The following is a 15,950-nucleotide window of genomic DNA, read 5'->3' as shown; positions in this document are numbered from 1 at the left end:
TAACCGCAACAGAGTATGATGTAGTCGACATGTTTATCATCTTGATTGAGTTCCCCTTTAGGACATATAGTTAAGGATGGTGTTAGGGTTTTGAGAGGAACCCGGTTTAGGAGAGAGGATGCACACAAAATTGTTATATGTGTGAGATTATGTTATGATGTTAATATTTATCTCTTTTTATATACACCCAATGGGAAACAATTTATTAGTTAATTAAAGGTAATATAGTCCATCAAAAATTAACAAACTAATATATATAATAAGGTATAATTAATATTTTGATCTAATATAATATAAATGATACTGATTTCCATATTAATAAATATATAATATATATTTATTCTTACAAATAAATTAGCATTTAAACCTATTATTTAATATTATGTAACTTAAGTATATTTATATGGTAGTTAAAAATGCGGTGATTATTCAGTTATGACTGTTATGACGGTAAGTGTCATCAGGTCTTACTTTATCATTTAACGGTTTAGACTTAATTGCTTAGTATTTTATATATAAACCAGGTCATCGTTGTTGTAAATTATCACTAAGTTTTTCGATATTCTTCATTCCCATTTAAACCTAAAGTCGAGTATACACTATATAGGCTATATTGTTGATTCATCACCGATTACAGTTTGTAATTCTAGGCTTCTAGCTCTAACAATAGCTAGGGTGAAAGAGAATAGAAATAGGTGGTGGCAATCTAACTAGCTAGTTATCTTAAAAGAAATCAACAAGAGAGTAGCCTTGCTGCTAATAATAGAAAACAAGATTTAGAGAGTATCATAGAAACTTATAACACAATTTACAAATTTGAGAGGCACAAAACAGATGGAGGCCCAAGTATTAAAGAGTATGTCATGTTATATTTGAAGCCTCATGATCGTGCTTTCAAAGGTGGCTCACGAAACGGGCATAACTTGGCCTATGAAGCTCCCTTTCAAGCCCACGTCCAGTCAAATTGAATCTTTAGTGAAGAGCATGTTGTGGGGTTTGGCCCTTGTCCGAAGCCAAAAAACGTCTCCTAAATAAAGTTATGAACCTTTTTATGTTTTTTCAGTAGTTTTTACAGTTTTATTTTTTGGTGCCTATGGCCTTTTTTGCCCATTTCGAATTTGAAAGTTTATTTATATGTTGTTAATGTAATCTAAAAAGCCAGACTCGAATTTTATCAATAAATATATTTCTTTTCATTTTCCTTGACCTTTGGGTGGGATTTGGGAGTTTGAGAAATTCATCAAGGGGATTCACAGAATCAACGTGATTCGATCTTCGTTATCGTTTTACCGTTGCATCACATTATCAGGTAAAAACGAATTTATTATTAGGTAAAACCGTTGTTATAGTGGTAGTTAAACTTTATTGTAGGAGTGCACTCGCATATGAAGTTTATATGTTAATAAACGCAAGTCGACATTAGATAAAAGAAATACTTAACTAAAAGAATGATCAAGAACCACGCCAAAACAAGCAACCGTATGCTTGCACGAGAATCCCAAGTTTTTGTAATTGTGTATTGTATTAAAACACATGCGTTATTTGGACAGAGTTTAATAAGGTTTAACTACTTCCACTGATAAGAGTTTTAGATGATCTTTAGCATAAAAGAATAAACATATTACTACTTTCTTTTTAAGTGCTAGTCCCACCATCAAAGGCGTGTGCCTTGACTATTATCTAATTGTCTTGTTTCAATCAAAATTTAATGATTAGTGGCTTCCATTATAACTTTTTCCTTGTCGTTCGTCTCTATAAATAGCTTCTAGGGAGAGCACTCATCTCCACAAGCAATCCCTTCATTCTCTGTACGTAACACTACTTCTCCTCATGGCAACTAATCAAAATACTATTTGTGTTTCACTTCCTGAAAACCAAACTGATCCAAAACAATTCCAACTGTCTCCAGATGAGGACTTTGATTATTCGCAAAGGGGACAGTGGCTCCGTGCAGCTGTGTTGGGAGCCAATGACGGCTTAGTTTCTGTTGCATCTTTAATGATGGGTGTTGGGGCAGTGAAACAAGATGCCAAAGCCATGATTCTTTCAGGCTTTGCTGGTCTAGTTGCGGGTGCATGCAGTATGGCAATTGGAGAGTTTGTTTCGGTGTACTCTCAACTAGACATAGAAGTTGCCCAAATGAAGAGAGAAAATAGAATGGTAAAAGATCAAGATCAAAAAGAGAGAGAACAGCTTCCCAATCCTATGCAAGCGGCCCTAGCATCGGCTCTAGCCTTTTCCCTAGGCGCAATTGCTCCTTTACTTGCGGCTTCCTTCATAGGAGATCATAAGGTGAGGATGGGAGTGGTGGTAGCAGCAGTGAGCTTGGCGCTGGTGATTTTCGGATGGATTGGCTCTGTTCTTGGAGGTACCCCTGTGGTGAAATCTTCGGTCAGGGTTCTGTTGGGAGGGTTGATGGCTATGGCAATAACATTTGGACTAACCAAGCTGATTGGAACTAGTGTACTTTAACTTGTCTTTCTATTTTAATGGATTATGTAATAAAATGTATGTCTTACCTTTTTTATGACAGAAGTGTACAATAAGCAATTCTGTAATAAAAGCGACCGTCTTTAACTTGTAATTGGATCATTTGTTCGGAATAAGTTTGTAAGCATTTGTATTACATTTTGTGTGTTTTTTCCTGCAAACATCTTATGCACAAGCAATTTGGATACAAGAAGAAAGGGATTATAAGGGAAATGTATTAATGTTCTTGATTGTTTTTGCTTTGATTCACTAACACTACACGAATGCTTCTTTCAAACGACTAACACTTCATTTTTTTTAGATTGAATCAGAACTACCCATGTTGTGTGCGAAACTTGGCCTCCAATCCTTCGGTTAACTGAACTCACAAAAAAACAACTAACAAACTAAATTCAAAGCCTTGATATTTAAACATGGACCAAACCATAATCTATTCTAGCACCAATACTAATAAAACATATAACCGAATACCCTAACTAATTAAAATTACAAATTTAATTTAAACTCTATAACTTATTTTCTTCTCTCTTTATTCTCTATTTCTTTTTGATCTTTGTACTCTTGTATTTCACACATATTGGTATCATGTGTTTCTTCATTCAATCCAAATTACGCCCAACATCACTGAAAGTTTACTAGTTTAATTAGAGTTATGCTTCAAATATGTTTATGTTCAAAGTACTTCTAGAACCCAGTTATATGATAAACTAAATTAAAAGTATTCCAAGATATATTACTACTTGGTTTTCCTAAGTGATACAAAACTATTATTAGGTAACACTACTTCAATGTGAACAATAGATGTCCTACTAAAATCATAATTTCCCTTTGTATATGGTGGTAATGAAACCCTTCGTATGGATTCCACACTAAGATTAGAAAACTCTTTGTGTTCCAACTTTATTGTGATGTGCACACGCCTTTGGATTTTATATGTTTATATATGCACGTCGACATTAAAAAAAAATGAATACTTAGCCAAAAGAATTATTATGAACAAGTCCAAATTAATCTTATACAAGCAATCTCATGCTTGCACAAAAGAGCTAAGTTGCTCGTAAGCTACTCGAGCTCAGATAATATAGCTAAAAAAAAGACCGAGCTAGCTTTTTGGGGTTCAGTTTGTACTTTTGTTATACCAAACAAACTGCCAACATTGTATCATGGGAAAAAGATTCTAAACTTACAAATTGGTAATTACTAGGCCGGATGAACACAATGAAATTTGGTAACAAATATGACCTCGACCGCCTTTTTGTATGGATATGCATATCGTGTCGTGGGCATTCAACTTCAAATCTAGCAATAAAGTTATATCTTTATTATGATTGTGTGTTTTTTATATCACCGGCATTGTGTGGACATATTCGTAAACATGGCACTATTAGAGTATTAGGTTTCTCAAGAAAAAGTTTTTCCTTTGTTTATGGCGATGGTGAAGGCTTTCGGGCGTGTGGATTCCACGGTGGTTAGATTATACTAGTCTTTATCTTTTTAACTTTATTGTGGAAGGCACACTCCTTCGAATTTTATATGTTAATAATACAACATCTAAAAATCTCTAACTTCCCTTTTTATTCATTGTTGGTGCTGAAGCTCTTCAAGTGGATTCCACAGTGCTTATATATTTAACTAATAATCTTCAACTTTATTGTGGAGTGCACACTCCTTTAGATCAATTTTATATGTTAATCAAGCATCTCCAAATTGGTTCTTTTTGGACAATTCTAATTGCAATAGATATAGATGGTCTCTTTAGATTTAAAGAAAATAAAATATAAGAGAACACAATCCAGTTTAAATAGATCAGAGGTGTGTTAGTGAGGGTACAAGCGAACACTTTTCGATTGTAAAGCACGTTGTAGACTGGTGTGTTAGTGAGGGAACAAGCGAAGACTTTTCGATTGTAAAGCACGTTGTAGACTGTGAAATATGTCTGGATTATTTACCTTGTTTGCTCATCCTATTTTGTTCAATTCATAATCACTTGGTGTTCATAAAATCAAGTTACCAAATTTTACATGATCACTGATTGGTTGCGCCTTTCACAGATTCAATGTCGATCAGATTCATTGGAGATCAGACGGTTTGAAATTATACCAACAATATATCGTATCAAATGATACACAGGGCAGAAACAAACATATAACATAAATCGAGGGAACACAGGCAGCTAGTTAGTGTATCAATGTGAGATGGATTACACTTATTCATACAAACTATCCGCATGGTGTCCTACATGGATTTGTAGTATGCAACCATCCGTGAGAAAATATAGCATGACTAAGGATCGATTAATTAATGTATCTCTTGAAAAAGTAGTGTTAATAAGGCCGGATAGAATACTTCCATGGTTCTAAACACGTCATAAACTCAACCCAGCTCTACGGTCGATGCCTCGCCATTAATGACGCAATGATATGCATTGGTCACCCAAGGTAGGGAGAGCAAGGGTGAAACATTATAGAATTGGGAGTAGTACAGAGTAGCTTAGAAACTTTTTAACAAAAATCAAGATTTAGAGAGTAGCATAGCCACTTCTAACATAATTTAGAAATCTGAGAGATAGTTCAAACTATCTCAATAGTATAACTAACTTGAAATGATCCATTATTAGGTAAAAATACTTTAATCATGTGAACAACTATGTCCCACTTGAACCAAAATTTTCCATTGTTTATAGTGGTGATTAAACTCTTTGTGTTGGATTCCACGGTGCTTAGATTTTATAATTATGATCCACTTTATTGTGGAGGGCACACACCTTTGAAAATTATATGTTAATAGACATTAGATTAAAAGAAATACTTAACTAAAAGAATGATCAAGAACTAATAAGGCCAAGAGAAGCAATCATATGCTTGCACGAATCCCAAGTTTTTGTAATTGTGTATTGAATTCAAATACATGCGTTATTTGGACAGAGTTATAATGATCTTTAGCATAAAAAATTAACATATTACTACTTTTCTTTTTAAGTGCAAGTCCCACCATCAAAGGCGTGTGCCTTGAATATTATCTAATTGTTTTGTATCAACCGAAGTTTTATGATTAGTGGCTGCCATTTTAACTTTTTCCTTGCCTTTCATCTCTATATATAGCTTCTAGGGAGAGCACTTATCTCCACAAGCAAGTTACACTTACATCCCTTCTTTCTCTGTACGTAACACTAGTTCTCCTCTTTAACCTTCATGGCAACTAATCACAATGCTTTCTCTATTTCAATTCCTGAAAACGAGTCTAATCCGAAACAATGTCAATTGTCTCGTGAGGAGGACTTTGATTACTCGCAAAGGGGACAATGGCTCCGTGCAGCTGTGTTGGGAGCCAATGACGGCATAGTTTCTGTCGCATCTTTAATGATGGGTGTTGGAGCTGTGAAACAAGATGCAAAAGCCATGATTCTTTCAGGCTTTGCGGGTCTAGTTGCGGGTGCATGCAGTATGGCAATTGGAGAGTTTGTTTCGGTGTACTCTCAACTAGACATAGAAGTCGCCCAAATGAAGAGAGAAAACAGAATGGACGAAGATCAAGATCAAAAAGAGAGAGAACAGCTTCCCAATCCTATGCAAGCGGCCCTAGCATCGGCTCTAGCCTTTTCCCTAGGCGCAATAGTTCCTTTACTTGCGGCTTCGTTCATAGGAGATCATAAGGTGAGGATGGGAGTGGTGGTAGCAGCGGTGAGCTTGGCTCTTGTGATTTTCGGATGGACTTGGTCTGTTCTCGGAGGTATCCCTGTGTTGAAATCTTCGGTTAGGGTTCTGTTGGGAGGGTTGATGGCTATGGCAATAACTTTTGGACTAACCAAGCTGATTGGAGCTAGTGTATTTTAACTTGTTTTTTTTACTTGCTGGATTATGTACTAAAATGTATGCCTTTCCTTTTTTTTCTTTTCTTTTTTTTTTCAGAAGTGTAAAATAACTAATTGTGTAATAAAAGTGATCGTCTTTAAGCATTCTCAGCCCATCCTCCATCACCATCTATATAATTACATTAAAAATATTTCATTTTCCTCAGCATTTCAAATAAATAATAGTTTGTATATATTTATCATTATTGTTTCTCTACTCATAACCAATTTCAACAAATATTAAAAAATAAATTGGGGTAAATAAGATTTCCGAAATTTAAAAAAAAAATCATTAACTTTTCTCTCTTTGACTCACAGCCACTCTTCACTCTATCCTATAATTTACAAAAATCTCTTATAAAAAGTTAAAGGATGGGTTGAAAATGCTCTAATTGAATAATTGTTCTTAATAGCGTTGTAAGCACTTGGATCTAGAGTTGACCCTGTTGGTTCAGCCCCAAACTACACACAATAATTAACATTAACGTATGTGAAGATAACTTCAAGAAAGAAATGAAGATAATTGTTATAGCAAAAGAGGGAAATTACAAAAGAACTAAATACTAGTACTAGTATTTATAAAGACCATAACAAAAATAAACACCAGCTGGTCCACGTTTCCTTGTCTTTAGCATCAATCAAGTCCACCTTAACATAACTCGGTCAACCTTGTGACCGTTTAACCAACCTATTAACCCATTAACCGGCATCTGACGCGCTACTATGAACCGTCTGGTCAGCTGAGCCGGTCACCTACAGAACCGTTGACTAATATTGGATAGGAGCCGACCCATTAAATCAAGATTATATCCAACAGTCCACGCTAATTATAATGTACTGATGCACAACGGTAAAAGTCATTATTCACAAATGTTGTCACATGGCTTCATAGCCATAGTCAAATACAATAGAAGAAATTAACATGTATGTTAGGATATAAGCTTGAAACAATTCCGTTTATTACAATCTAAATATGGAAATTTATTTCTCTATGCCTACAACCGATCTTTTAATAACGATAATCATGGAATCTCAAATTCCCATCCTCATATTACGACCACTCTTATAAAACCACATTGATGCCATCTTAAGAACCTAATGCACCGTTTGTCACCTCCGCAACGGTGTTGTTAATCCGCCTCGACTACTCCTATTCGAGACGCGATTCACAGGTTTCCGTTTCCTCCCACCACAGCCCCGCACCCGTCTCAATCTCTCAACCGTTGTATCAGACAGACTTCCCAATCACCGCTGCCCGCTATTCCCGTTTCTGGTTACCTTTTTATAGAATCTGACCTTCTCGCAAGGATTACTTCTTGCACAAGGATTCATTTTCGGTTTTGCTCTCGTCATTGAGGTTCGGACCTCTAAACAACTTATGTGCATGGATTTGGGTTTCCATTACTTCGTAATTGGGAATTCATTTTCATTATTTAATTTGCTTATGTGACCATAGTGTAATAATTGTATATATAAATCGATACATGTCACCATTGAATTATTGACGCATTGAAAAGTGATTGTGATGCACCGAAAGGTGATAGCGCTGAAAAAATGATTGCAATGCACCAAAAGGTGACGCACTGAAAAAGTAATTGCGGCGCACCAAAATGTGACACGCTGAAAAACTGTATGTGACCAAGTGAATGTTATTACGTGATGCATCGAAACGTGTTTAGTGAATGTGAATGCACCGAAAGGTGTCTAGTGAATGTGGATGCGCCAAAAGGTGTCTATTGAATGTGTATGTATATTGATTTATAGCTATTATCAGGGCATTGCATTATTGCATAGTTGTTGTCCTACTAAGTAAATTTTACTCGAGCGTGCATATTGTCTTTTGATGTACGTTAAGTAACAGGTCCATCGGGAAAGAATTGATTGGCGTTCGGTACATTTAAAGAACCAATTGATTGTAAAGAAACCATTTAATTATGATATTATGTATAAATAACAATCAGCCCCCAACGTGCTTTGTATAAGTGATCGTCTTCAAATGTTCTGATAAACTGCAACTGTGTATTAAATTATAATACATGCGTTGATTGGACAGGGCTCAAAAAGGCAACACTACTTCCACAAATAAGAGCACCCACAACGTGCTCTATTTCCCAAGGTCCGGAGGAAGTGGCAAAGGGGCAAACGGGTGGGTGGCGATGTGTAGGGAGGTCCATCTTGAGGGGTTTGTCGCTACAAACTGATGGTGGACAGGGAGGTGTGCCGACTCTCTCTCTCTCTCTTTAACACATACATATATATACACATTATATATATTGTTTTAATTAATGGGGTTTCTGGAGGTTTGGTGTTGTGGAAGAAAGTGGGGGTTTTTGAGAACAGTTTGGAATCTGATGTGACGGTTTGTGGAGGTCCAGCGTTGCTAATTCGCCTCTTTAACCTTCATGGCAGCTATTCAAAACCCCTTATCAATTTCAATTCCTGAAAACCAATCTATTCCGAAAAAATGCCAGCTGTCTCCCAAGGACTTTGATTACACGCAAAGGGGACAATGGCTCCGTGCAGCAGTGTTGGGAGCCAATGACGGCTTGGTTTCTGTTTCATCTTTAATGATGGGTATTGGAGCTGTAAAACAAGATGCAAAAGCCATGATTCTTTCAGGCTTTGCAGGTCTAGTTGCGGGTGCATGCAGTATGGCAATTGGAGAATTTGTTTCAGTATACTCTCAGTTAGACATAGAAGTAGCCCAAATGAAGAGAGAAAATAGAACGGTAGAAGATCAAGATAAAAAAGAGAGAGAACAGCTTCCAAATCCCATGCAAGCAGCTCTTGCTTCAGGTCTCGCCTTTTCCCTTGGCGCAATTGTTCCTTTACTTGCTGCTTCCTTCATAAGGGATCATAAGACGAGGTTGGGAGTGATGGTAGCAGCGGTGAGCTTGGCGCTGGTGATTTTCGGATGGATTGGGTCCGTTCTTGGAGGGACCCCTGTGGTGAAGTCTTGTGTTAGGGTTCTGTTGGGAGGATTGATGGCTATGGCAATAACATTTGGACTAACCAAGCTAATAGGAACTAGTAGACTTTAACTTGTCTTTTTATTTGCTGGATTATGTACTAAAATGTATGCCTTTCCTTTTTTTTATGTCAGAACTAGTGTACAATATGCAGTTGTGTAATAGAAGTGATCGTTATTAACTTGTAATTGGATTATTGTTCTGAATAGCGTCGTAAGCACTTGGATTTAAAGGTGTCCCTGCTACCTTCAGACAAATAATTAAGGTATTTGATTCACAATGGTAAAAGTCATTATTCACAGATGCTATCATATATTAGTACAGCCACAGCCACATACAATAGAGGAAACATGTTAGGAGGTAAATAAGCTAAACTATTACAATCTTGGAACGAAGAAAAAGAAATGCAATGCCTCCAGGTAGTTTAAATTTGAGCATCGACAAGTTGATCAGTTGTGTTAATCTGAGGGACCCAAAGAACACCCCCCCCCCCCCCCCTTCTCCACCCCACCACCACACTTTTTCACGAAGAAATTTGTAATCCAAAGCAGCATGTCTCATCCAGGAGTTATAGACCGTGTTGGCACACAAGTACATGCTCCCTGGTCTATCGCAATAATGCATGTGGCTTTGATCGGGTAACACCAAACTCAACGAGTAAGTGTTGAACCTATGAGAGCTCATCCTCAGTATTAGTTAACGCTTTTATATTACGCTTTGGTGATTTCCATGAGATGATGTTTGAAATAAGATATAAAATGTATATATGATGGTTGAGTGACCACCATATACCAAGCACTAATATCTTGAGTGAGGCCATAAAGGGATTTCTGTGTTTGCAAATCTGGTTTGGAAACTGAAGATGAACAAAACCCGGTGATTAGGTCGTGAAAACCTCTTCATTTAAGGTGCCATGCATGGAGGAAGGCAGTGTTCACGTCCAGCTGGCGTAGTACATAGCCAGTTTATTGGAAGAGCAATGGATAGAATAATGTGAATAGTGACTGATTTGAAAGTGTAAAATTAGTCCTTAATGTATTGTTAAAGGAACCCTTTGGCAACTAAACAAGCTTTATATTTTACAATTGTGCCATCTAGATGTTGTTGTATTTGAATTACTCGTTTTCATCTGATGGGATTTCGAGAAGATCGGGGTACAAGTTCCATAGTACCATTTTTCGAAGAACAAAAAAACTCATGGTCCATAGCTTGACACCATTTTGGTTCCTTAAGAGCTTAGTGATAAGTGCTTGGTTCGATAGTGGATGGAATCTGATGGAGGGATTGGGTTTTCTGGTTCACGTGGGTGTAGGGGTTGAGTTACGTGTAAGTTCATAAATGAGACTCAAACGTATTTACAACATGATCAAGGTTAAAAAAAAGTATCAAGTGATTGTGCGGGTTGACGTTTTGCAAAAAGCTTAGGGGCTAAATGATATTTGGGTCTCTATTGTGTTAGGGACTGTATATAGATATTGTTTTTAGGGTTTTGTGTATGAATCATTTTATTGGTTATTTTCGTATAAACGTCTTATGCACAAGCAATTTGAATACAACAAAGGAATTGAAAGTGAAATATACTAGATTAATAATAGTCCAGGATCTATTACTATTTTATGATTTTTCAAAGTGAAATATACTAGATTAATAGTAATCCAGGATCTATTAGGTAACACTACTTTAATGTGAATAATAGATGTCTCACCAAAATTAAGATTTTCCTTTGTTTAGGCAGGTCGTGTGGATTCCACACTACTTAGATTAAATTACTCTTTGTGTTCAACTTTATTGTGGAGTGCACACGCCTTTGGAATTTATAAATATGTTTATAGATGCACATCGGCATTAAATAACTAAAGAAATACTAAGCCAAAAGATTGATTATGAACAAACCCCGCATTTTTGTAATTGTGTAAACATATTACTACTTTTCTTTGTGAGTGCAAGTTCCACCATCAAAGGCATGTGCCTCGAGGATTATCTTATTGTTTTGTATCAACCAATATTATGTGATTAGTGGTTGCGCCTTAAACTTTCGCTTGCCGTTCCCCTCTATAAATATCCTCCTCGGAGAACACTAATCTACACAAGCAAGTTAAGATTTTCTCTCTTAATTCGTTCTTTGTACGCAACGCTAATTCTCCTCTTTAACCTTGACCATGGCAACTAATCAAAATGCTTTTTGTGTTTCAATTCCTGAAAGCGAATCTGATCCGAAACAATGTCAATTGTCTCCTGAGGAGGACTTTGATTACTCGCAAAGGGGACAATGGCTCTGTGCAGCTGTGTTGGGAGCCAATGATGGCTTAGTTTCTGTTGCATCTTTAATGATGGGCGTTGGAGCGGTGAAACAAGATGCAAAAGCCATGATTCTTTCAGGCTTTGCGGGTCTAGTTGCGGGTGCATGCAGTATGGAAATAGGAGAGTTTGTTTCGGTGTACTCTCAACTAGACATAGAAGTTGCCCAAATGAAAAGAGAAAACAGAATGATAGAAAATCTAGAAGAAAAAGAGACAGAACAGTTGCCCAATCCTATGCAAGCCGCTCTAGCATCGGCTCTAGCCTTTTCCCTAGGAGCAATTGTTCCTCTACTTGCGGCTTCGTTCATAGGTGATCATAAGTGAGGATGGGAGTGGCGGTAGCAGCGGTGAGCCTGGCGCTAGTGATTTTCGGATGGATTGGGTCTGTTCTTGGAGGTACTCCTGTGGTGAAGTCGTGTGCCAGGGTTCTATTTGGTGGGTTGATGGCTATGGCAATAACATTTGGACTAACCAAGCTCATTGGAACTAGTGGACTTTAACTTGTCTTTCTATTTTACTGGATTATGTTACGTAATGCAGGCCTTTCCCTTTTTTTTAATGTCAAAAGTGTACTATAGGCAATTGTGTAATAAAAGTGTCCGTCTTTAACTTGTAATTGGATCATTGTTCTGAATAGTGTTGTAAGCATTTGGATTTAGAGTTGTCACCACTACTTCAGACTAATAAGGTATTTGATTCACAATGGTAAAAGTTATTATACACATATGCTTATCATATGGCTTTATAGCCATAGCCAAATACAATATAGGAAGCATGTTAGGAGTTAAATAAGCTAAACTATTACAACCTTTGACCAAAACTATTTGATGAAGATTATCGACCAAGACTATATCTTTGACTAAGACTATACAACATGATAATGTAAACTCAAAATATTATTTCTCTTAAAATATAGTCTTGATTTGACCTCCCAAGATGGTGGATCCATCAAATACTCCAATCTCCGAACGAAGACTAAGAAACACAATACGCCCAAGTTGTTTAATGCATGAGAGCATCAGCAAGTTGATCAATTGTGTTAATCTGAGGGGCCCGCAACGAACCCCAAATACTTTTTCACAAAGAAAGTGGTAATCCAAAAGATAATGTTTCATCCAGGATTTATAGACTAAGTTAGCACACAAGTACATGCTCCCCGGTGTTGTCGATGCAATATAACACAGGTGGCTTTAATCGGGTAACACCAAGCTTAATGAGCAAGTGTTGAACCCATGGGACTTTACCTTCCTCATTTGTTAATGCTTTATATTCTGCCTCAGTGGAGGACCGAGAGACAATAATTTGTTGTGCTGAGTTCCACGAGATGAGTGCAACAAGATATAAAATGTACGCGGTGGTTGAGTGGCCACTATTAGAGACCCCTCCTCAATCAGAGTCCAAGAACGCTTTGAGCTCAAGGTAAGAGTCCTGCCATAGAAATAAGCCATGATGAATTGTTTCTTTTAAAGTACTCTTTTTATTGCATGCTAGTGTGTTTGTGAGGTAGTACAAGGAGCCCACCAATTTTCGGTAAGGGGTAGGATCAATTTGAGGAGGCCCGTCAATGTAAATGAGAACGCCTAAATATTCAAGGTAGTTACCACCTCCTTTTTTTTATTGATAACCGTTGGTCTAGGGTGTGAACAAAACGATTCAGGAAGTAAGAATGATTTCCTGTCAAAGCAGTGTCAACTACTTAGACCATAAGAAAGCACTGGACACCATAGTGGTTGTAGATGAAAAGCAAGGATTCGGCTCCAGACTTTCAAAAACCGAAAGTAAGGAGAATGGTGGTTAACACCATGTACCAAGCACTCGGATCTTGTTACAAAACCAGGTGGTTAGGTCATGAAAACCTCTTCATTTTAAGGTGCCATGGCGAAAAGCATTGTTCATGTCCAGCTAACCTAGTAGCTCTTTTTTTAGAGATTGAACAGTAGATAGAATAATATGAATAGCGAGTGGTTTGAAAGTATCAAAGTAGTTCTTATTGTATTGTTGAAGGAACCCATCATTAGCCACTAAACAAGCTTCATAATTTTGCAATTGTGCTATCTAGATTTTTTTTTCTCCGAAAAACTAGTTTTCATCTAATGGGATTTTGAGAGGATCCGGGTACAAGTTCCCTACTACCATTTTGAATAAGAGCAAAAAATTCATGGTCCATATATTGACGCCATGGTGGGTCCTTAAGAGCGTGCGATAAGTATTGGGTTCAATAGTGGATAAAATCGGATGAAGGGTCGAGTTATTAATGAAGTTTAAGTTGTAGTACTTGGGATTGGGTTTTCTATTTCATGTGAGTGTAGGGGTCAAGTTAGATGCAAGGCCATTAATTTAGACTGATGCATATCAAATGTATTTACAACATGATCAAGGCTAAAACAAAATATCAGGCGATTGTAACAGGTTGATATGTTGCACAAGTCTAGTATAGGGGTAAATGGTAATTAGACTTTTCTTGTATTCGGTACTATAAATATATAACGTTTTAGGAATTTGTGCGTGAATCAGTTTGTGGGTTTTTCATGTGAACATCCTATGCACAAGAAAATTTAATACAAGAAAGAGATCGACAGTGAAATTTATTGTTCTTGCTTAGATTCACCAAGCACCACACAAATCATTGGATTCCACAATCCAGTTCGATCGCTTCTTATGAATAACTATTAACACTCCCTTTTGTCGGATCAAAACCAAACTACCCATGTTTTATGTGCAGCTTGGCTTTCAATCCTTCGATTTAAAATACTCACAAAAAACGACCAACAAACTAAATTCGAAGACAATATATTTAAGCATGGACCAAACCTTAACATATTGTAACGCCAATACTAATAAAGCAAATAACCGAATACCATAACTAATTTAAATTAAACATTAATTAGGTAACACTAATTTTATGTGAACAATTGATGTCCCACCAGAATTAATATTTTCCTTTGTTTATGGAGGTCGTGTGGATTCCACACTACTTAGATTAAATAACTCTTTGTGTTCGACTTTATTGTGGAGTGCACACGCCTTTGGTTTTTTTATGTTTATATATGCACGTCGACATTAAATAACTATAAAGAAATACATAGCCAAAAGAATGATTATGAACAAGGCCAAATTAAGACTTCACTACTTCTAGTGATAAGAGTTTTACATGAGCTCTATAATAAACAAAAATAAACATATTACTACTTTTCTTTTTTAAGTGCAAGATCCACCATCAAAGGCACAATGTGCCTTTAGTGTTATCTTATTGTTTTGTATCAACCAAAATTATGTGATTAGTGGTTGCTCCTTAAACTTTTGCTTATCGTTCCTCTCTATAAATATCCTCTAGGAAGAACACTAATCTCCACAAGCAAGTTAACGTTGCTCTCTTAAATCCCTTCGTTCTGTGTGCGTAACACTAATCATCCTCTTTAACCTTCATGGAAACTAATCAAAATGCTTTTTGTGTTTCGATTCCTGAAAACGAATCTGATCCGAAACAATGCCAATTGTCTCGCAAGGAGGACTTTGATTACTCGCAAAGGGGACAATGGCTCCGTGCAGCTGTGTTAGGAGCCAATGACAGATTAGTTTCTGTTGCATCTTTAATGATGGGTGTTGGAGCTGTGAAACAAGATGCCAAAGCCATGATTCTTTCAGGCTTTGCGGGTCTAGTTGCGGGTGCATGCAGTATGGCAATAGGAGAGTTTGTTTCGGTGTACTCTCAACTAGACATAGAAGTCGCCCAAATGAAAAGAGAAAACAGAATGATAGAAAATCTAGAAGAAAACGAGACAGAACAGTTGCCCAATCCTATGCAAGCCGCTCTAGCATCGGCTCTAGCCTTTTCCCTGGGCGCAATTGTTCCTTTACTTGCGGCTTCCTTCATAGGAGATCATAAGGTGAGGATGGGAGTGGTGGTAGCAGCGGTGAGCCTGGCGCTAGTGATTTTCGGATGAATTGGGTCTGTTCTTGGAGGTACCCCTGTGGTGAAATCTTCGGTTAGAGTTCTGTTGGGGGGGTTGATGGCTATGGCAATAACATTTGGACTAACCAAGCTCATTGGAACTAGTGGACTTTAACTTGTCTTTCTATTTGCTGGATTATGTACTAAAATGTATGCCTTTCCCTTTTTTTTTCTTTCAGAAGTGTAAAATAAGCAATTGTGTAATGAAAGTGGCTTTCTTTAACTTGTAATAGAATGTTAATGCTGAACAAAATGATTAAATTTCAATAAAGAGGCATGTAAGTGGGCAATAAATTGCGCTGCGACCCTTTGGATCATTGTTCTGAATATGGTTGTAAGCATTTGGATTTAACTTGTAATTCAAACTCGTTTGATTTGAAGAGTATTAT

The 15,950-nt window shown here is 37.0% G+C and overlaps 1 protein-coding gene and 4 pseudogenes across 1 annotated transcript; all 5 read left to right on the top strand.

The window, feature by feature from the left end:
- Positions 1-1,830: 1,830 nt before the first annotated feature.
- Positions 1,831-2,560, top strand: LOC143588460 (vacuolar iron transporter homolog 1-like). Its single transcript, XM_077069450.1, has one exon. The coding sequence runs from the start codon at positions 1,831-1,833 to the stop codon at positions 2,470-2,472; it is 642 nt and encodes a 213-aa protein (XP_076925565.1). The 3' UTR covers positions 2,473-2,560.
- Positions 2,561-5,309: 2,749 nt separating this feature from the next.
- On the top strand, positions 5,310-6,372 carry LOC143588459 (vacuolar iron transporter homolog 1 pseudogene; annotated as a pseudogene).
- Positions 6,373-8,275: 1,903 nt separating this feature from the next.
- On the top strand, positions 8,276-9,759 carry LOC143588458 (vacuolar iron transporter homolog 1 pseudogene; annotated as a pseudogene).
- Positions 9,760-10,981: 1,222 nt separating this feature from the next.
- Positions 10,982-13,917, top strand: LOC143588454 (vacuolar iron transporter homolog 1 pseudogene; annotated as a pseudogene).
- A 1,117-nt stretch (positions 13,918-15,034) lies between these two features.
- On the top strand, positions 15,035-15,812 carry LOC143588455 (vacuolar iron transporter homolog 1 pseudogene; annotated as a pseudogene).
- Positions 15,813-15,950: the final 138 nt, after the last annotated feature.

This window comes from Bidens hawaiensis, unplaced genomic scaffold (assembly GCF_021521415.1).
Source record: "Bidens hawaiensis isolate Kalapana, Puna unplaced genomic scaffold, B.hawaiensis_p1.1 tig00036390_1, whole genome shotgun sequence".
Lineage (NCBI taxonomy): Eukaryota > Viridiplantae > Streptophyta > Magnoliopsida > Asterales > Asteraceae > Bidens > Bidens hawaiensis.
The sequence above is the reverse complement of the archived record's forward strand: the minus strand, read 5'-3'. Positions and strand labels throughout refer to the sequence as shown.